Source organism: Talpa occidentalis, unplaced genomic scaffold, assembly GCF_014898055.3.
Source record: "Talpa occidentalis isolate TD23 unplaced genomic scaffold, MPIMG_talOcc4v2.1, whole genome shotgun sequence".
Classification (NCBI taxonomy): Eukaryota; Metazoa; Chordata; class Mammalia; order Eulipotyphla; family Talpidae; genus Talpa; species Talpa occidentalis.
In genome coordinates this window covers 3,364,526-3,385,023 of record NW_026555331.1, presented here as the reverse complement: position 1 = coordinate 3,385,023, position 20,498 = coordinate 3,364,526, and the positions used below count along the sequence as shown (strand labels likewise).

General features: G+C 70.7%; 3 protein-coding genes across 3 annotated transcripts; 1 reads left to right on the top strand and 2 right to left on the bottom strand.

Moving 5' to 3' along the window:
- The first annotated feature begins 2,813 nt into the window (after positions 1–2,813).
- Positions 2,814–5,134, top strand: LOC119234109 (glycosyl-phosphatidylinositol-anchored molecule-like protein). The gene is made up of 4 exons (XM_054691946.1): positions 2,814–2,882; positions 3,170–3,263; positions 3,477–3,584; positions 4,795–5,134. The coding sequence occupies exons 2-4, from the start codon at positions 3,188–3,190 to the stop codon at positions 5,079–5,081; spliced, it is 471 nt and encodes a 156-aa protein (XP_054547921.1). The 5' UTR covers positions 2,814–2,882; positions 3,170–3,187; the 3' UTR covers positions 5,082–5,134.
- Positions 5,135–8,999: 3,865 nt separating this feature from the next.
- Positions 9,000–13,595, bottom strand: LOC119232024 (cytochrome P450 11B1, mitochondrial-like). Its single transcript, XM_037493937.1, is given in 10 exon segments — positions 9,000–9,113; positions 9,220–9,405; positions 9,686–9,738; positions 9,741–9,763; positions 10,014–10,180; positions 11,351–11,505; positions 11,741–11,944; positions 12,057–12,256; positions 13,004–13,159; positions 13,345–13,595. Coding segments are annotated over 10 exon segments (1,509 nt in total).
- Positions 13,596–18,811: 5,216 nt separating this feature from the next.
- On the bottom strand, positions 18,812–19,994 carry LOC119242459 (ly-6/neurotoxin-like protein 1). Its single transcript, XM_037508131.1, has 3 exons — positions 19,943–19,994; positions 19,473–19,574; positions 18,812–18,975 (listed from the first exon to the last, which is right to left on the bottom strand). The coding sequence occupies exons 1-3, from the start codon at positions 19,992–19,994 to the stop codon at positions 18,812–18,814; spliced, it is 318 nt and encodes a 105-aa protein (XP_037364028.1).
- Positions 19,995–20,498: the final 504 nt, after the last annotated feature.

Below are 20,498 nucleotides of genomic sequence, written 5' to 3'. Positions count from 1 at the left end.
GGCCGGGCGATGCAGAGCACGCTTCCGTGTCACGTGACCCGTGCGTGACCGAATGCCATGCACCTGCATGCCACGGGGCGCCTCCGCTGCTCTCCCCCAGAGGGTCCAGGCCCAGAATTGCGATCCAGAGCCAGCCAAGCCAGGAGAGGACACATCGGCAGCGCCTGCCAAGGCAGCGTCCTGCCCTGCGCTCCAGGGGCTGGGCTTGGGGAGAGCCACTGCATTGCTGCCCACCAGGCTCGTCCTGCCGGCTGCCACCGGCCCCTGAGCTCGGCACTGGCCCCCGGGCTGGCCGTCCTCCGCTGGAACCACAGGCGCCGTGCGTCTGTGTGGCGCGAATTCGCCGGGCAGGACGGTTGCGGGTGTCCGGCCGGTGCCTGTGGCTGTGCCCCCTCGTGGCGTGGGGAGTCTGACCCACAGTTGCCAGACCGTGGTGCCGGGACGACAGGGCGCAGCTGGTGGATTTCAGTGTGCCTGGGTCGGTGCCTGGCGCTCCTCCTGCCGGGCGCGGCCGTCCCGGCGGCCGCCATGGGAGTGGCCGCGTGGACCCCAGGTCCCGCTTGTGCCTGTGCTGGGGTCGCGCATCCCCGGGCATCTCCTGTCCACGCTGCCGCGCTCCTCCCAGACACGCTGGGCTTCGGGGCTGTGGTGGCAGCTGGGAGCAGGACTGGGGCGCCCCGTGGTGTGGAAGGTGGGGAGGGCTGGGGATCCCGCCTGTCTCCTCGCTGCTGAGACTAAGGAGAGCGGGCGCCAGGGGACCCCCAGCAACACGTGAAATGAAGTCAGCGCCATCGCGGTGAGAGTTCGGGGGAATGTGCAGAGACGAGCAGGCAGAGGTCTCCGGCACACGTGGTTCCCGGGCGTGGAGCTGGGGGGTGCTGGGCTCGGGGAGCTCAGTGCAGCTGGGGCTGCGGCACCGGCAAGAGCTCCCCCAGGGGCGCTGGCCACGCGCACGTGCCGCGGCTGCCCCCGCGGCACACGGAGGGGTCGCAGGCGCTGGGGACAAGCGTCCTGCCGTGGCGGGAGGGGAGGCGGTCTGGCGCGGGCGGGGGTCCGGTGCTGCAGACGGGGCAGGACCCCGTGCTGCCGGAGGGGCGAGGCCGGCGTGGCGCCCGCGGGGCGGCACGGGGTGGTCCTGGTAAAGGCGGGCGCGACGCTGGCGTTTCCACTGACGGGGCATTTGCTGGCTACAGGGTCACCACAGTTTAGGCGTCGAAATCACTTGTTTTGTTTAAGCTCATTTTCATGCCTGGTCTGTGCCAAGCCACTGGGTTCTTCGGAGGCGGGGTTCTGGGCTGGCAGAAGGCTCGTGCCAGTCGCAGCAAGTGGCCTCTGGGGCCTCTGTCTGTCATGGTCAGGGCCGCGGCAGGAGGGGTACGGCCACCGAGTCCAGGAGAAGGGCAGAGCAGCGGCCGGAAAGCGCTGACCGGACACGGGAGCAGGGCCTCTGGCGACGCTCAGCCGGGCGCGGAGGCGGCCGCCTTCTCCGGGCTGGTGTTGCACCGAGTCTGCAGCCGAAGGCCGCGCCGTCCTGCCGGGGAGGGCAGAGCGATGGTCGGTGCCCAGCAGAGCTTCATCCCCGCGGGGTCGGGGTCGGGGTCGTGCTGTCGGTCAGTTGCAGAGGAGGCCCCCGCAGGGCCGGGGGGTGTCGCAGCGCGGGGCAGCCTGTGCTGCCACCAGCAGGCCGGGAACGGGCTTCCGCACCCCTGGCGGGGCAAGACAGGCAGGCCGCGGGCGTCTCAGCCTGGAACCCCAAAGCCGTGGGGCTCGGCGGCGAGCAGGGGTCACCCAGGGGTCCAGGCTGGATGCAGGCGAACCCTCCCAGTTCAGGCTCCCCGAGCCGGAGGGCGCCGGGGGCCAGCGGCCAGCAGACCTCTGAAGCCCGCACTGGCCCCCAAGGGAGGCAGCCTTCGCCGTGTGGGACCCGGTGCCCTGGACCGTGCCTCGTGGACCCCGGCGCTGGGCCGCGCCACTTGCTTGAGGCCTGGACGTAGTTTGGGGGGCAGCGCAGGCTGGCGGCGCGGCCTGCGGCGGGCTGGGGGGGCGCCGGCCCTCCGGGGGTGGGGGGGGAGACGCCGGGCGGCAGCCCGGGCGCAGCGGGCCCCCGGGGCGCGGCTGGGGCGCAGGCGCGCAGGTGCAGCGCTGGCTCGGCGGGTGCCCGTAAGCGCCGCCGGTGGCCAGCGGCGTGGACAGCTAGCGCGGGGGCTGAAAAGAGGGGCCCCGCTGTCTGTCGCAACCGGCGTGGGGACGGGGACCCGCGGCCCCCCGCGCGGGCGGACCCCGCCCGTGCCAGGGCCCCGAGCGCGGCCAGAAACCGCAGGGCTGCCGCGCCCCAGGAGCCGCCCTCGCCCGACGGCAGCGAGATGCGGGGAGCGACCCGGCGACCAGGGAGGGGCCCGCGCGCTGCCGCGGGGCGCGCTGTTTCCATCGCTTGGTTGTTTCCAATGGCGGGTCTGACAGAGAAACACCTTGGAGGCTTTTAGGGGAGACGCCGGGAGTGACGCCGCGATCCCGGGTCCGACGGGGCAGGGCCGCGGCCGGGGTGGGCGCGGCTCCGCGGGGCCTGGACCGGGGCGCCGGACTCAAAACCCGCGAGCCCGGCCTTTCCGCGGGGCCCGGGCAGGCGGGGGGCGGGGGGTCGGGGGTCCCGGCAGGACACGGGCCACGCCCACGGCCGCCCGCCCCGCCCCGCCCCGCCCCGCCCCGCCCCGCCCCGCCGGCGGGCAGGGACCGCTGGACCTTGGGGCCTCGGGCGGGGCCGCCGCGGCCCGAGGACCCCTCCCCTCGGGCTCCGGGATTTCCCAGCAGGCTCCGCGCCCTTCTGGAAGGTTCGGCCCGTCCTCTTCCCGAAGGCTGTCCCCTCCGAGGCCCATCCCGGGAAGGTTCCAGAGGGTCAGGCCGCCGCCGTGGGCGGGCGGGGGCGGAAGGTTCCGGATCGGGCCGCGTGGGCCGCCGGCCGCGCCCCCAGCAGCTCCCGGGCCCGGGGCCTCGGGCCGCTCCCCGGCGTGGGCGCCCGGCCCCCCAGGCCGCGCCCCCGCCGCCCCCGCGTCTGCCGGCGGGCGCGCTCGGGCAGGCGTCGCGGGGCGGGGTGCGGGGCGGGGTGCGGGGGGGGCGGGGCGCGGGCAGGCCCGGGGAGCCCGGCTGAGGCGCGCCCGCCCCTGCCTCGCAGGCGAAGCCCCGGGACACGATGCTGCTCTGCGCCTTGCTGCTGGCCGTGGCGTGGCCGCCGGCGGAGCCCGGGAACGCCAGCCTCCAGGAGTCAGGTACGAGGCCGCACGGGCCGGGCTGGGGCTGCCGCAGGGGCGCGGGGCGCGGGGCGCCTCGGTGGAGCGCCGGCCCATGCGGTGGCCTGCGTGGGGGGAAGGGAGGGGGGTGCGCCCAGGACCCGGACCCCTCGACGGAGGCCGAGCTGCTCGGGGCGGGCGTCCTGGACGCGGGGCGGGGGCGGCGCGGGGCGGACACTGCCTCTGCCCCAGGGACCAAGAACCTGAAGTGCTTCTCCTGCTCCACGTTGAACGACTTTAACTGTCCCGACGTCGTGGAGTGTCACTCCTCGTCTCGGCTCTGCCTCACGGTTTCCATCCGTAAGTCCCCCTTCCGTTCTCTGTGCCTGCAGCAGTCACCCCCGCAGAGCGCTGGGGAGCAGGGCGGGCCTTCCGCCTCCGCTGGGGTGGGGGCTGCATTTGGCGATCAGTCTTTATCACTGAGTTTCGGCAGAAGAGAGGGGTGCGCGCCCAAAGAGGAAGAGCCGCAGCCTGGTGGTCAGCTGTCAGCTCCTGGACGTGTCCTGCAGGGCAGGCGAGGCTGCTGCCCCCCTGCTGGGGACCGACTTCCCAGCAGAGGCTCTTGAAGTGGTGGCCGCAGAGAACAGGACTTAGAAGCCCAGGGCCACGCGCCGGGACATCGTGTGGGGGTGTTGGCGCTCTGAGACCCGAGGGGCCTGGCGGGTCATTCTTAGAGGACCCCAGCTGGGGTGCAGGTGTGCGCAGGGGCAGCAGGAAAGCCCCCATAGGAACGCTGACTGGAGGGGCTGGAGTGCTGGGAGCCGCCGCTGAGGCCGGGTCCCTCGGCCGGACGCTGCTGTCCCAGAGCTGCCGGCCAGGACTCTGCCCGCACGCCCGTGTCCCCAGCGCCCGCAGCCCTGCCCCGCCTGGCCGCTGCAGCCCTGCTCCACTTGGCCCTTCCTCCCAGACTCCCTGCGGGGCCTGGGTTGTCCAGGCCTGGTGCCCACTGACCTGTCTCAGGGAATGGCGGGGAGCAGTTGTTTCAATCTGCGAAACCCACAGTACCTGAAGGACAGGGAGGCCAGCGCAGGACACGCGGTGGACTGTGACTCCTTGAAATCTCACCCGGCCAGAGGCCAGCATGGGTCACAGAGAGGCCAGGGGATGGTCAGGCCGGTCCTGGGATGCCTAGGGAAGCCCTGTGCTGGCGGGAGGGAGTGAGAGAGGGAGGGGGGAGGGCAGGTGGAGACCCTGGGAAGGCCGCAGGTCCCATGCCATCTGGTGGACAGGCCGGTAGCCAGAGGGGCCCTGGGTCCATGGTGACGTCAGCACGCAGCTGCCTCCCTGCGTCTCATTCGGGGCCCTGGAGCCTCCTGGCTGTGGGCGGGCAGGATGGCAGGGCCTTCACAGGGGTGTCGGGAGTAGTGTGGGGGCAGCCGGCACTTGGGGCAGTGGGGCTGTGGCAGGGGCATCGGCCGTGGGTGCTGGTCACAGTGGGTGTGTGTGGGGACAGCGTGGGCGCCTGGGGGACAGTGTGGACACTTGACTGTCATCTCCACGCCTTCTCCAGGTCTCAACTCTCGCCAACTCATGATTTACAAGGACTGCGGCACCAACTGCACGTTTCTGTACCCAGAGCAAGTGCCCCCCGAGGCCCCCAGGAAGGTGAAGACCACGCACTTCTACCATGTCCGCTGCTGCGGAGACATGAGATGCAACGACGGGGGCCCGACCAACCTGGAACGGGACATCCAGACCCAGCAGGCCATGGAGGAGATCGAGGGGGCGGAGCGCGTGGGTGGGCCGCGGCTGCTGCTCAGCCTGGCCTCCCTGCTGGCCAGCAGGGCGCTGACCTGACCCGCGCTCTCCACAGGCCCCGGCGCAACCCTCTGCCCCTCAGTCTGGCAGAGGCTCTGTCCAGGAGGGCGGGCGGGCGGGCGGGCGGGCCGCTCCCCAGGGGCGCTGACTGGAGAGCAGTAAAGAGCGCGGGGCTGGCTTCTCACCCCAGTGTCTGGTGATGTCCCTCTGTGTCCCCCCCACTCTGTGGCCTGGCGACTGGCCCAGCACACCGGCCTCCCGGGCAGCAGGGGCCGACCGTTTCAATCCAAGCCCAAGGGTCACGGGGTAGCAGAGGGAGGGCCAGCGGTACTGGCCCCCCAGGTTCCGACCCCACACGCCCCCTTGCAGTTCCCAGGTGGGGAAGCAGCAGGGGGAGGCCCAAAGGGTGCAGGGGAGCAGGGCAGTGGGCGCCAGAGCCCTGCAGGGCCCCGTGGGCGTGTCTGGTGGGGTCAGCTGGGCCTAGCTGGGGGCGGGGAGGGGGGAGAGGGCAGGGCCGCAGGTGGCCTGTGCCATGTGGCTGCAGACCGTGGGGCTCGGGAGCGGGCGGGGGTCTTCGCGGGGGTGGCTCAGCCCGCAGGCCGGCCGCGCGGGGCAGCGTCCTGTCCGGGCGGCACCTCTGCTCCTGCGGCGCCCGCTCACTGGGCCAGGCCGACGCGCCCCGAGTCCACGCGGGAAGGGCGCCGGCGTCGCCCTCTGGTCCACGGGACGGAGCAGCCGGCGGTGGCGGGGCCTGGGGCCGGCCTCTGCCTCCCGGGAGGGCGCCGCAGGCCGGGCGCCCACCAGCGGGCCTGTCCTCCGCCTCACGCGGGCCCGGGTGGGGCCGCGCTGCCCCGGCTCCCGCCGTGGGGAGCCGCCTGCGCCCCGTGGGCCGCGACCGGCCCCGCGGTGCCCCGAGGCCCGTTCCCACCCCGGGCGCGGGATCCCGGGACGGGACTCTGTGTCTCAACAGCCGAGGCCAGGACAGCGCGCTGGCCGCCGGGGTGGGGGGGGGGGGGCCTGGGCCGGAGGCGGCGCGCGCGCGGAGGGGTGCGCGTGGGGCGGGGCGGGGCTCTGGGGAAGGCGCGGCCTGCGGGGGGCAGAGCCGGGAACCCTCTGGGCCCGCGCCGGACGCCTGGGGGGACGCCTGGGGCTGCGCGGCCCGCGGCCCCACCAAGCGCGAAGGTCCAGGCCGCCGGCCGCGCCCCGCCCCGGCCCCAGGCTCAGGCTTCTGGAAGCTTCCAGGCCCCGGGCAGAACAGGGGCCCCTGGCCGGGCGCCCCTCGCGCGAGCAGCGACCTTCGACCGGCGGTTTCCCAGCGGGCTGCGCGCGCTTCTGGAAGGTTCGGCCCTCCCTGTGCCCGCAGGCTGCCCGCGAGCGAGGCGCCACCCAGGAAGGTCCGAGAAGGTCGGTCCTCCAGGGCGCTGAGCGGCCCTGCGGGGCAGGTGCCCGCGGGGGCAGGTGCGAGGGCCGGCGGGGCGGGCGGGGCGGGGGCGTGGGGGGAGCCTGCAGGGCACACGCCCGGCCCCCAGGCCCTGCTGGAAAGCACCGCAGAGGGGCCGCTCGCCCGCCGCGCTCTTGTCCAGGCGCATGGACGCCCACGCGGAGCGCAGCCGGCGAGCCCCCATCTCGTGTGGCCCCGAGACCGTGCCGCGCGGCCGTGGGTGGTCGCCGGGCGCGGGCCGGGAGCCGGGAGCCGGCCTCGGCAAGCTGGGTGTCGGGTCGGGAAGGGTGGACGGCGGCCGAGCAAGGAGGCGGCCCGCGCGGGGCCGGTGTCAGCCTCTCCTGCCCAGGCCCTCGGCGGGGCTTCGTTCCCGCACCAAGGCAAGCGCTGCGGTGACGTGGTCGTGCGCGTGGAAGCAGAGAAGCCGTCAGGGTGTTTTTTTCCCCAGAGACTTTTGGCTGCTACGTGCTCTCAGCAAGAAGGCGACCTTCGAGGTTAATAGATAAAAAACTACGCCTCACGCTAAACCTCGTCATTGCAGCCAGGCAGTTACCCAGGACAGCCGGTGGCCGTGGGGACACTCCTGTCAGCCAAAGCCTAAGCATCAAAAGATTCTTCTTCTCCGCGTGGCCTTCAGCCGGAGACCCGCTGCTTTCTGGTTGTGAGCTAACAGGGTTTCTACCTAGAAACTTCTTAACACCATTCACTTCATGTAAAAACTTTCCTAAGACACTTCTAAAAAAAGCAAAAGAAGGCCCTGCTGTGATCGCCCTGGGTGGCTTGTCACGCAAGCGCGTGTGTAACAAATTCTTTCCCATTGTCGGGCAGCCAAATTTAGTGTTAAATTTTTCAGCAGCTATTTCTGTGTGCCAGCTACTTGCAGTATTCTCACACGAATAATTTATTGCCCAATGTACTTTCTGAGAAGATTTTTGTTATACGCCGCAGAACAAAAAACAAGGGGATGTTTGTAGGTTGCAGGTTAATCTTCAGTCCCACGGTGTGGGGTGCAGGGAATCTTCAGCCCCACCGTGTGAGGCTCTTTGGAAGTCTTAGGCCTCATGGTCTTAGGCCCTTTCTTTCGTTTGCCAGTCTTAGCTGTTGCTGTTTGTTTACCAGTCTTAGCTGGCCGGGGCAGCAAGGCCCCAGCAGCCGGGTCAGGGTGGCCGGCGGGCCGCAGGGAGGGGTGGCCTCTAGGGGCGATTCGCCGAGGACGCGCGGCCCCTGTGGCGCAGTCCTGTCTGATCCTGTCCTGCACCAGAGAAAGTGTCTCTGTGTCGCGTGCGCGTGGAGCCATGGAACGGGTTTGGGGGCCTGGTTGGGTTGCCAGCTTAGGGGGCTTGGGTGAGGGTGCCGTGGCAATGTGGGGGGCCGGGGTCACAGACGGAGGGGTGGGCCGAGGCCGCACACACCACGGGAAGAGTGAGCAGCGCAGATGGCCCTGAGGTGAGGTGGAGCTCCCGGCTCTGGAAGGCTCCCTGGACGCGCAGGAGCCCCGTCGGGGGTCCTACACAGAGCCTGGAGGGCCCGTCTACCCAGCCAGCCTTTGCAAATTTCTGTGACCCTTTGCTGGCTTAGGCTCGGCTGGAAGCGGGGCGGGGAGGACCCTCTGCCGGGGGCCGGTACGGGGAAGGCCCTGGACTGAGAGCCTTCTTCTGCCGGGCCGTGGCCCCATGCAGCATGCGCCCGCGGGCAGCACACTGGCCCTCACAGCCCTGCTTGGGAAAACGATGCCCTTGTGGCCATGGCCCACCATTCTCTTGGCGCCGTGACCTGCGCCGGGACAGTCTTCGGGGATAAGGGCCTGATGGAGAGGTCAGCTCTAGACTGGGGCACGCCCCTGCCCCCTGCCCAGGCCCCCTGTGGAGTGACCACAAGTGGCAAGGCCTGTTTTCGCTGCTGGACCCGGCACACTGGAGCGCTGGAAGCCACCCACTGCCACCAGGCCATCTGTGGCCCCGCACCGGCCAAGGGAGGCGTGCACGCAGCCACCTGTGCCCCTGCCCTGCCCCGAGGCCTTTGCAAACGACACCCAAGGCCGTCCCCATCCTTGTCCCCACACCCGGGGAGCCCTGCAGCACAGCCCAGCACTGCCTGGATGGGAATGACGAGGAGGGAACCCTCGCTGCTTAGTTGGGGGTCACGGTCTCCCTGGACACAGGCTGGTCCCGACCACGGAGCTGTGCAGGGGAAGGACGCCCTGGCTCGTCCCCACTCTGCAGAACGCTGGCCTGCGAACAGGGGTGGCACGCCCGGGCCCTGGTGTCCCGACAGGCGCCCCACGTGGCGGTGCAGCAAGGGTGTGTGTGGGGGGCAGGGGCGCGAGGCAGGACGGGAGGGCCGGGGGTGGGTGCGGGTCCTGGGCTGGACACGCGGGGGCCTCTAGCAGGTGCGGGCCACAGCGCTCCAAGGCCCCGCGGTGCCCCTTACTGGAGACGGTGCTGGGGGGCTGGCGGGAAGGGCCGGGCCGGCCGCGGGGGGCAGGTGGCGCGGCTGGCGACGCTGCTGTGGCGAGGCTAGCGGACGGCCCTGAAGGTCAGGAGGGGGAAGGCGGCCGGCATCAGCACGAAGCAGTAGCGCATCCTGGGGTCCTCTCGCGTCAGCGTCTCCACCAGGAAGCCTTTCAGCACCTGGGACAGAGCCGCAGGTCGGGACGGGGGGCGCCGGGCCGGGGTGCCCAGCCGCCCGAGCCCCAGGCGGACCCTGGGCCCCCGCCCGCCCCCCGCCCGCGCTCACGTGGTGCAGCAGCAGCACCATCTCCACCTCGGCCAGCCGCCGCCCCAGGCACTGGCGCACCCCGAAGCCGAAGGCCAGGTGCTGGAACGAGGTACTGGGGTCCCGCTTGTCCAGCCAGCGCTGCGGGTGGTAGCGCTCGGGCCTGGCGAACACGGAGGGGTTTCGCCCCAGGGAGTAGAGCGACACCTCACCGGGGTCTGCGGGCGGGCGGGCGGGGCGGTGAGCGCGCGGGGCGGGGCCGGGCGGGCGGGGGCAGGCCGGGGGGGGGGGGGGGGCGGGGCGGGGTGGGGCATGCAGGGCCGGGCAGGCCGGGCAGGGCCGGGCAGGGCCGGGCAGGGCCGGCAGGGGCGGGCGGGCGGGGGCGGGGGCGGGTGGCCATGCAGGGCCGGCAGGGCCGGGCAGGGGCGGGCAGGGGCGGGCAGGGGCGGGGCGCAGCGGGGGCAGCCGTGGCCCGGGCGCCGCTCACCCCCGCAGGGATGTGGTAGTCCCTCAGCACCAGGTCAGAGGTCACTTCGCGATCAGAAAGACACCCACGGGGTACAGCCTGCGGACGGGGCAGCCACGGGGTGCTGGTGGTGACGGGCCTCGCCCTCCAGGCCGCACCTTGGCCTCCGCCCGGAGGGCCTGAACCTGCCGCCGGGAGCCCCGACAGCGAGCCTGGGCCTGCCGCATGCTCAAGGGGGAGGCTGCCGCCACAAGCGGGCCCCCAGGGAGGGTCGTGCGGGGTGCGGCCTCCGTGCAGGAGCTGGCCTCCAGTGCAGCCCCCCGAGGGCGGGCCAGGGCGGCTCCTTTACCTCAAGGTCTCTTTGATGGCGGCCCGCAGCAGGGGCAGCTCCGCCATGGCCCTCTGGGGGTGCTCTGACACCCGGGCCTCCACCCCCAGGCTCTCCTCGCGCAGGGCCTGCTGCACTTGGGGGTTCCGAGCCAGCTCGAAGAGCGTCATCAGCAGGGGGTAAGATGTCTGCCGGGGGCATGGAGGGGGCTCAGCGCCTGGCACCCTCCCACGACAGAGAGCTTCCCAGCCCTCTCCCACCTCCAGAGCTCTTCGTGTCCAGAGGAGGCAGGCCTGAGACCTCAGACCCCAAACCCACCACCTCTGCTTCCCCCGAATCCCTCAGGGAAGGGGCCCCCAGCCTTCCTGGGATCCTGGGACCAGGGCGCCTCCAGCCACTTCAGGGCCTGGTTCTCGCCTTCCTCTTGGGAGTGGCCCCCCCCCCCCCCCCCCGCTGCTGCCTGCTGGGGAGGCCGGAGCCCCAGCTCCCTCTGCTCCAGGGCAGCTCATCAGGGGCCCCCATAGGAACCAGCCGCCCCGATCCAAGCAGTCCTGCTGGGTCGTTCCATGTACAGCCAGAGGGTCCCTGGTCAGCCTGGGGTCTCGGGGCCCTGAGCCCCAGCACAGCTGGCCCCGCTGGCTTCTGCCCTCACAGGCCTGTGCCCAGGCCCTTCCCAACTAGGGCGTGGCCCCTCTGTCCTCACCTGCCCACCCGCCCTGTGCCTCCCACAGTGCCTCCCTGCCCTCCCCTGCCCTCCCCTCCCCTGCTCCTGGCCTCCCCCCCCTCCTCACCCCCCACGCCTGTCCAAGCTGTGTGGTTCTTCCATCCGCTGCCAGTCCCTCCGGGCAACCTTCCTGAGCGTCCCCTTCCCAGCGCATGCCCCGGCCCCAGCTCTGCCACTCAGCACTGCTTCTAACACTTCTCCGCTCTGCTCAGGGGGGCTCCCCACCAAGGGGGTGTCTCCACAGAGCCCTAAGGCTGTCCGGGACACTGGACCAGAGGCAGGAGGTGTCAGCCACACTCCTCGCCTGCCCGCCCTGCCCGCGTCTGCCCCTCCTCATGGCTGGAGCCCTGAGCTGCCCAGCCTGCCCCCAGCCTGCCCCATCTGCCATGCTGGGAAGGGCCCCCCCATGTCCCGGACCCAGACAGGCCGTAGCATCGGAACCGGGGCAGCCCCCCATGCCACGTCCGCTCGGTGCTGGGCCTAGAGCCCGGCGGCCCTGCGATGCCTTCTCATTTCAGGGCCAGCCCCTGCTCCCTCCCAGCACAGGCCAAGGCTGGACTCTCTGACCAAGATGGGCCGGGAGGGTGTGGAGCCGGGGCTCTGCTCTGAGGGCCGGGCTGGCTGCTGGCCTGACCGTGTCCACGCTCCCGGCCGTGAGTTCAATGGAGTTGGCCCTGATGGTGTCCAGGGACAGCTCTGCTTGAGTCATCAGCTCAGCCATGATGCCGCTGTAGTGCTGCGGGCGGCCGAGGGCCAGCTCCTGGTAGATCTTCTGCATGCACCTGTCGACTGGCAGAGACAGAAGCTGCGTCCAGTGCCGGGGGGCCTCCTCGAGTCCCCCGCCTGCCGGCCGCTACTCCCAACCTCCCTGCTCAGCCTGGGGGTGCTACCCGCCCCACCCTCCCCGCCAGTTCTGGGGACCAGCCTCCCCCCCTGGGGACCAGCCTCCCCTCCTGAGGCCCCGCCCCCTACGCTGTGGGGCTGGTCGCCGGGCCTCTGCCTCCAGGCCACCCAACGCCCTCACCATACGCGTAGATACCATCCCAGGCCTCGAAGTGTGCCTTCCACATCGCCGGGCTGGCCCAGCGGGACAGCCTCGGGGGCAGGGACATGAGGGGCACAGTGGACGAGAACATGTTCTTCAGAGCCAGCGCGAAGTCCAGGCTGCCCACGCCCGGCCTCTGCGTGAGGAGGCCCAGCCGCTCTCCGAAAATAACCAAGTTGCTGGCTGCAGGAGAGGGCGCTGCTGAGCCCGGGTGCCCGCCCGGTCCCCCCTCGGCCTCCCTGAGCCCCGTGGGTGCCCACCCAGTCCCCAGCCCCCCAGCGGGCCCCGCCCACACCTTCCATGGTGTAGTGGAAGATGCTGGGCTGCACGTCCAGGGTCAGGCTGCCCCGGGCATTCTGCAGCGCCTTGGCCCGCAGGGCCTGGCAGAAGTCCCGCGCCACCGTGTCCACCAGCGGGGCGAACTTGTGCGTGGCCTGCGGGGACAGCACTTCGGGGTTCAGCCCCATCCTCTGGGAGCGCCACTCGGGCCCATTCCTGTGGGCAGAGGCAGTGCTTCGGGCAGCCGGTCACCTCCTCGCCGGAGGCCGGGCAGCTGCCCTCCCGGGCCAGTGCGGGCTGCGGGGCCGGCGTGCTCGGGTGGACTTTGCGTCTGGGGGAGCCGCTGCCTGGATGCGCCCACGGTGTCTGCACACTGTCCCCACAGTCGCGCCGGGGCGTGGAGGCCTCTCCTGCAAGGGCGGAGCGCGCCAGCCCCCTGCTCACAGCCCGCGCGCCAGGGCCTCGGCCTCTCCGGCTCACCCGCCCAGCCCGGGGCCAGGCCGCCAACGCCCTCTGGGCACGAGGGGCAGGCGGCGCCTCTGCCAGGTCCCCGGGAAAGGCTGCAGGCGGCTGGGGGAGGCACTGCCCGCGGCGACCCTCCCCCAGCAGGCCGCCCCCCCCAGACGTCTGCCCCATCTCTGCCGCGGCACCCGGATCCGCGGCCTGCCCTGAGGCTGACCCGGATGGCTGGGCGGGGGCTGCTCCGGGGGCGTGCTGACCTCGGGCGGGCAGTGCCCCTGCGGGAGAAGCCCCGGCCGTGCAGAGGGCTGGTGCCAGCGGTCCCCCTCCTCCTCACACCTCCCACCCCCCCAGCCTGCGCACCCCATGGGACGGGTGCTCATCCCCGCCCACCAGAGGGGTCCCGGGCCGTGGGTCGGGGTCCCCCACTTAAGTCTGCACCAGGCTGCCACCGCCATCCCAACCCCCACCCTCCACCCCACCCCCGCCCCTGACGGGCCTCACATCAAGAACACCCCACACTTGTGCCCACGGTGCTGCCGGTACATCAGCCAGGGCAGGATGAGCATGCGCTGGGGGTACTGGCCGTCGTTCAGGTGCAGCCTCTCCACGTCCTCCGGCAGCATCAGAAGCACCATCTGCTTCCCCCCTGTGCTGAACCTGCGGGGTGGATCCGAGCCTGGTGGCCGCCCTCCCGGTCCGCTCCGCCCCGGGGCTGGCCGAAGTCCCCCCCAGCGCCGGAGGCCCGTCCCCGTGGCCATGAGCCCTGGGCATCCACCTCCGAGGGCCCCTGCGCAGAGACAGAGCCCGGGCACCCTGCACCCCCGTGGCCGGGAGGGCGCTACCTGAAAATGGGCCCCAGCTCCTGGAAGGCGCGGTGGATCTCCAGGTGGAGGTCCTCCGAGCCCCGCTCTCTCCACACCTGCAGCATCCTCGTCCACTTGCTGCCCGGGTGCCGAGGGATGGCTTGGAAGGGCAGCACCGCCCTGGGAGCGGCCTGGCTGCCAAGCACGCGTGTAACGCCCAGGGGCCACCGGGGCCGCGCCAGCCCCGCCAGCCCCGCCAGCCGCACCCGCGCCTTTGCCCTGAGCGCCATCCCGCTGCCCCCGCCCTGCTCGCCGCCCTTTTATCACCCCCGGCGGCTCCGTCACGTCAGGAGAAACTAGGCCAGGAAGCCCGCCGGGTCAGGGCCAGAGCCCCCGGCGGAGGGGACAGCAGAGACGCGTGGCCCAAGTTCCGCCCGCTCGCCCGCCTGCCGATGGGTGCCAAGGCCAGCGGGAGGGTCCGGCCAGGACCCCGGGGCGGGCCGGGAGGCCTCTCCCTCTTGCCAGTGGGCAAAAAGAGCAGGACAGATGTGTCCTGTGTCTTATCAGAGATCAGAGGGGCCTTGGAGCTTAAGAAATCGATGTTAAGATTAAGAAATAGATGTTATTTATTGAGTATGACGCAGGAAGTGTCCCGGGACGGGACGGGACGGGACTCAAGGACAAAAGTTCTGTAAGAATTTTGCTGTCCCCACGGGCTGGTGAGCAGAGGTCAGAGCCCTGGGGGCAGGCCTGGCTGCGCTGCTGTCAGCCGCCTCCGCGGGTTGTCTCGGGCCCCTTCTGCGCTGCCCGCGGCCTTCCAAGCTGGCTGCTGCGGGAAGGGGAGTCGAAAGACCCAGGGAGAGAGGGAGACCGGGCCGGGCCCCTGGGTCTGCGGGCGCACAGCCCCTGAGCCGCTCCCTGCCAGGCCCGGCCCGCCCGGCCTCTGGGCGCCGCCCCGGGCAGCAAGAAGGGCCCCTCTCGCGGGGTGAGGCTGTCCCTCTCCTTCCCGACCCCACTGCTGGCCTCAGCTCTCCCCTGCCCCTCCCGCCCTCCCGGGCCTGAGCCACCTCGCAATCCCGAACACCGGCCTGGAGCGCCTGGGCCGGCCCCGGCTCCTGGAGGCCCCGACCGGCAGGGCTGCCGGCTCCTCTGACTGTTTTGTGGGGGAGGCGGGGTTGGCCCTGGGGCCCCGCCCCGCCCGGCTCTGGGCCCCGCGCCTGTTCACGGCAGAATCGAGCCAAGGTTCAGCGTCCTGGTGTCCCGCGGCCGCAGCTCCGCCCCACGGTCAGCACCGCAGATGCCGTGGGCTCGCCCGGCACCTCCTCTGGGCGCCCCGGCGTCTCCCCTGGCCTCGGCTCTGCCCCCGGAGCGTGACCTTCTCAGAGGCCTCCCCGGAAGGGGCGCCTGGACCCTCGGCCCCAGGGCCGCCCCCTCGGCCAGGGGCGCCGCGCACACCGGTCCACACGCGAGGCCCCCCTGGCGCTCCCCCGCCCACGGAAGGACATCTTGGTTGCCCCGCAATTAGGGGCGCAGCGCTGGGAGCACACGGGGTTCCAGCTCCTTGGGGGACAGCGAGGGTGGGGTGGCAGAGCCTGCCAAGTGGTGTCAGGGACGGCCGCGCTGGCCCCCACGCGCCTATGGCCGGTCCCGCAGCGCCGCGCCCCCCTGCCTGGTGGGCGACACCCCACCTGGCCCATCTTTGATGGCCTCAGAACTTGGCCCGTTTTAAAACGGATTTTCACATTTCCTTAATGGCCGGGGTTTTTTTTATTATTTAATTTTATATATATTTTACATAGTTCTTCCTTTCTGTACAGAGCGTGCTGTCTCCTCTCAGGGTAGTGCACCCCCAATTCCCCGGCACCGGCACCCTAGTTCCCTGTGTAAGAACACACCCCTCCCCTGTTGGGTTCCCTCTCCCCGCCACCCCTGCAGAGTGTCTCTGATTAATAGTTGCCTGTTAATTTTGTTTTTTAATTTATTGTAATTCTTTTTTTCCTGGCCCCTTATCTGCTTCTCCTACATTCCTCCTGTGGGTGAGACCATCCAGGATTTCCCTTTTTCCTTGTGGCTTATGTCACTGAGCATGATCCCTTCCAGCTGCATCCACGCTTCAGAACGGCATGAGTTTGTCTTTCTGGCGGCTGAGTCGCATGCCCTTGGGCATGGAAGCCACTTCGTGTCTGCCCACTCATCTCTTTTGTGCACTTGGGCCGTCTCCACCTCTCCCCTGTTGTGGACAGTGCTGCTGCAGCAAACGCAGGGCACAGGTGTCTTTTGAATCTGTTTTTGTGTCTCTGGGTAGACCCCTAGGAGCGGAATTGCTGGATTGCAGGGAAGCTCTATTTCTAGTAGTCTGAGGAGCCCCACACAGCCCTCCTCAGAGGGGGGCCAGCTTGCACCCCCAGCAGTGGAGGCCCCTTGTCTCTACATCCTTGCCAGCTTCTCCAGTGCAGGGCCCAGCCTGCCTCCTCGCCCAGCATGAGTGGCCATCTTTGCTGCCTCAGGGCCCCACGCTCTGGGAAACCCGGCTGCTGGCCTCCCCGCCAGGACTATTGAGCACCTGCCCTGCTGCTCAACAGAAGCGGCGGAAGCCCAGCCAGTTCCCTCACAGTGCGTAAGTGTCTCCACGAGCAGCCTCAGGCCCCAGGGGCCTCTGCCCTGCACCTGCCCACCTGCCCTCAGGGTGTCCTCACCTGTGCAGGAGCGTCATCTGACACCTGTGCACGCCCCAGGAATTCTTTTTTTTTTTTGAAGATTTGATAGGGTTTTTTAAAATTTTTATTTATTTATGCATACAAGAGCTGAGGTACAGGCCAGAGATGCGGGGGTGCAGGGAGAGGATTCACCAGAGACAGAGTGGGGAGCAGAACAGGCAGACTGACTGAAACCCACTGCTGAGGGGAGCAGCGGGCACGACAGGAGAGGTCTGCCTCACCATGTGGGTTTCTCCCTGGCCAGCTGGGGATCGAACTTGTGCTGCAGAGGCTGCGGATGGCTTCATAGTGTGGTGCTTAACCCCTTGCGCTGCCAGGGAGGACCCCCAGGAATTCTTCGAGGGTAGAAGCAGCTGAGGGTCCCCGCACCCCAGGCCCAGCCCCCTCCCCACGGGGCACCTAGACCATGCAGCCAGGCTGGGCCAGGCTGGTCAGCAGGGGCTCTGCCTCCCTGGCTTGGACCTTTGACCGCACCCAGGGCTGCTGGGAGGAAGGCCCCACGGGGAGGAGAGGGGAAAGGGTGGCTGGCCTGCCTGTGACCGGGCTCTGCCTGGACCCTGCTCTGTTGCTCCCAGACTTCCTGGCTGGCGGCCTCCCGTGCCGGCTCTAGGACACCCCAGACCGTGGCTAGTGGGCGCCCCCGCCTCAGCCCCGCCAGCCTGGCCAGGCGTCTGCCCGGAGGAGACGTGGACTTTGGGGTTGGCCCTGGGCCCCCACGGGCCCTGACTGCAGCGAGGCCCACCCCAGGCAGAAGGCATGGAATGGCTCCTTCCTCTCACTGGGGGGCAGGGGCGGGGTGGAGCGGGCTCTGTGGTCCAGGGGCACCCGGTCTCGCCTGCAGCAGCCGGGTGAGGCACCCCCAGGCTCTGACGGGCCTTGTGGGAGGCAGTAGGTGCTCCTCCAGCGGGGCTGCCGCGGCTTCACCCCAGGGCACCTGCCCTGCTCAGATCAAGGCTGTGACTTTGTGGGGCTGCGGTCCGTGTCAGCGGTTTGCTGTCCTTGAGGTCACGTGGCCAAGGCAAAGGGCGCAGCCGTGTGACCCCCGCACCAGCATCCCAGTTTGACTTTTCTCCTTTGTCCCCCCGCTGGGGCGGGGCTTCTCGGGCACCTAGAGGAGGGCGCCCCGCCCTCGGCAGTGAGTGCCCCGTTTGCTGGGCCCCGAGCCTTGCTGGGCCCCGAGCCTCCGGCAGAGCAGGCTCGGGAGACTCAGGGGCGGGGACCGGGTGCCGGGGGGCCTTTGCGGAGGGGGGAACCCACGGACCCAGGCTGCCCTGGAGCCCCTCCCTGCCTGCCTCCCTGGGCTCCCTAGGGCGCCCTTGGGCCTGGCTGAGACAGGCCGTGGGGTCTGCGGCGTCCTGGCCAGGAGGGGGCCGAGGGGACCATCGCGGGGGCGTGGGCCGGCGGGGGGGGGGGGGGGGGGGGGGGGCGGGGGGGCCGGACAGCCGGCCTCTGCCTCCGTCCACCGGCAGGGGGCGCTGGCGGTCAAGGTCCCCGAAGGAAACCCGCGGGCTGCGGGCAGGTGAGGTGGGGTCCGCGCTGGGCATCGCGCAGCTTCCCTGGACCTTCCCTGTAAGGGCCTCTTCCCGCTTCCTCGTGCGCAGGCAGGGCGGTGGGGGGCATCTGCCCAGTGCCCAGCACCCCGCCCCGGCCCAGCAGGGGGCACAGGAGGGAGCCCCAGGCCCAGCCCTGCCACCAAAAGCTGCTGGACCCGGCAAGTCAGGGAGCTGCCAGGAGACCTGGGCCCCAGGAGCCCCGGAGCCAGGCCAGGCGTTTCCGAGCCCCACTGCAGTCAGGGCCCAGCGGGGGGACAGCCCTGAGCAAGCGGTGCCCCAGGCGGGCTGGCACCCCCAGGCGGCACTCTGGCCGCCCCGCTTCCCGTTCCATCCCGGAGCCGCGGTCTGGAGCTGGGAACAAGGAAGGGACTGAGGCTGCAGATTCTTCTAGAAGGTGGTGGGCGGGGGTGCACAAGGCTGTCGACCCTGCCCAACCCGCCCGGGGTCCCAGGCCACAGCGCGCCAGCCGTGCGGTCCACCCAGGAGAAGTGGGGGCACCAGTGGCCACAGGCGGGGGTCGAGGACCCTGCAGGGAAGGGTACGCCGGACGAGGCCACTATACAAGGCCCACCTGACATGTGTTCCCGAGTCACATTCACACAGGACACCACGCAGGGGGACCAGTGACACTTTAATAACGGGGTCCCCTGGGGTGGACCCTGCCCCCAACCCATGCTGCATCCCCCTAACAATTTGAGGTGTGGCGAGCGGAGCACCTGGCCATGCTTCACGCCAGCAACCAGCAGCGCTGGCCCTGTCAGCCACAAAGCCCTGCCCTGCCTGTGGGTGTGCACGGGCCGGGTCAGGAACCCTCTGTCCTGGCACAGCTCCCCTTCTGGTGTCCTCTGGGGCTGGTCTCGATGGCCGGGGCGGCCAGGTCCTGCAGGCGGCCCCCAGGAGACCTTTGTCTGCCAGGACCAGCCTGTGCCCTGCAGGGGCGCCTGGGCTGCTGCTTCGGGCCCCGGGGCAGTGCGGACCACAGGCTCTGACAGGGCCGGCGGTCCAGTGACGCTTTAATAGGATGGTGTGCAGGACAGGGGCAGCGGCCTCTGGGGAGACAGACCAGCAGCCACCAGGGGCTCAGCCTGCGAGGCCCCCTGGGGCAGTCAGGGCCATCACCCTGGACAGAGGCGAGGGCTGAGCCGCCGTGTCCTGGAATCCATCCCCTGGAGGTGGGGCAGAGGCGGGTGTCCACAGGCGGCCCGGGCCTACCCTACCGGTTGAGGTAGGCGGCGCCTAGGCTGAGCAGCAGCGGCAGCGCGTGGCCGGGCCCCGGGTCCCGGCGCGGTTGCAGAGGTCGGCATTGCAGCAGGAGGCCCAGGAGAAGGGCAGGCTCTCCTGGATTCCTGGGCATCTGTAAGCACAGGACTTGATGACCTTCGTTCCCTGACCGGGGGGGGCTGGAAAACACAAGGTGGGAGCTGAGAGCCGCCCCGCCCGGTGAGCAGCATGTCCAGCCGTCCCGCGGCACCCGCCCAGCAATGGGGCGCACAGCGGGAGGTAAGTGGGGCCGGGTCTCAGGGCACCCGGGGTCAGCACCTGTGGCCAGGTCCAGCCTCACGGCCCTGCCCTGAACTCCTCCTCCCCCTCCCCCGCAGCCGTGTCCAGTAACCACAACGCAGCAGGCGCAATGTGTGCCTGGGGAGGCCCGTCCGCTCGGCCACCTGCTCGCCACTCCACGGGCCTTCGGTGGAGGCCACAGCCTCATTCTCGCTTGGAGGGAGGACACTGCCCAGTCCCTTAGAGCTGCTAGGCCCAGTCTCGCCCCCGCCCCCCAGCCCGCACTCACTGTCCCATGTGGTCAGGCAGCAGCCCGCGGCCCCCTGACCCCCCCAGACCTCCCGCCCCCCAGGCCCCTCCGGCTCCCAAGGCCCCCCGCCCCCCAGCCCACACTCACTGTTCCACGTGGTCAGGCAGTAGCGGGCACCGGTGTCACAAGATGTGGGCCGGAGGCAGGTCCCCTGGGCAGAGGTGCACTGGTGGCAACTCAATGCCTGGGCTGGGGGCACAGTGGGGGTCAGAGGCCAAGCCGGGGTGCTGTCTCCCGAACCGTGGGTGCATGGTGTGGCGGGGCTGCTGGGGGCCTCCCTGTCAGCTCTTTAAGAAGCAGGAGCTGCCCCGACCTCCACCCCGGAGCCCTGAGACCTCCCTGCTCCTACCTGCCCCCACCCAGACCAGCCAGACCAGCCCTGGTGACAGCTCAGCAACAGCAGCCCAGCCCCGAGGGTGCTCCGCCAGGGCTGCCCCAGAGCGGCTCAGGGCCGGGGCAGACGTGTGTGGGACCCTCTGTGCCCCAGCCCCAGGCAGCGGGACCTGGGCCGCCCTCGGGGAGGCAGGCAGGGTGTGGGCGGGGGACGCCAGGCTCACCTGGCCGAGGCGGCAGCAGCAGCAGCAGCAGCAGCAGCAGTCGGGTCCCCATGGGTGGCGGGCCGAGGAGGGTACCTGCTGGGCAGAGGGCCGCGGGCCTTATAGCAGGGCGGGCGGGGCCAGACAGCCGCTTACTCACCTCAGCGGGCGCGGTGAGTCGGCGGTGAGCACCTGTGGGTCCGCTAGCTCTGGCAGGGGCCAGCAGGGAGTCTGCGTCACGGGTGTGGAGGGCTGTCCCCGCAGGCAGCCCCAGAAAGGAAGGCCCAGAGCCCCAAGTCGCGGCCTTCCTTTTATGGAAGTGGTGCCGCCTCCTAAGATCAGGGGGCCTGGGGCCAGCATCAGCCGTGCCCGAGCCGCTCTGCGGTGCGTCTTACCTGTGCGCCGCGTCTCCCCTTGGTCGGTCACCCCCTAGGACAGCCTCGGCCTCGGAGACAGCCCCGGGCGTGGGGCGGCCCAGGTCCCCGGACCCACTCGCCGGCACCAGGCAGTAACCCCAGGCAGGAGTAAGCAGACGGGAGCCCCGGTCCCCAGAGAGCAGGCGGGGGGGGCAGTGGCC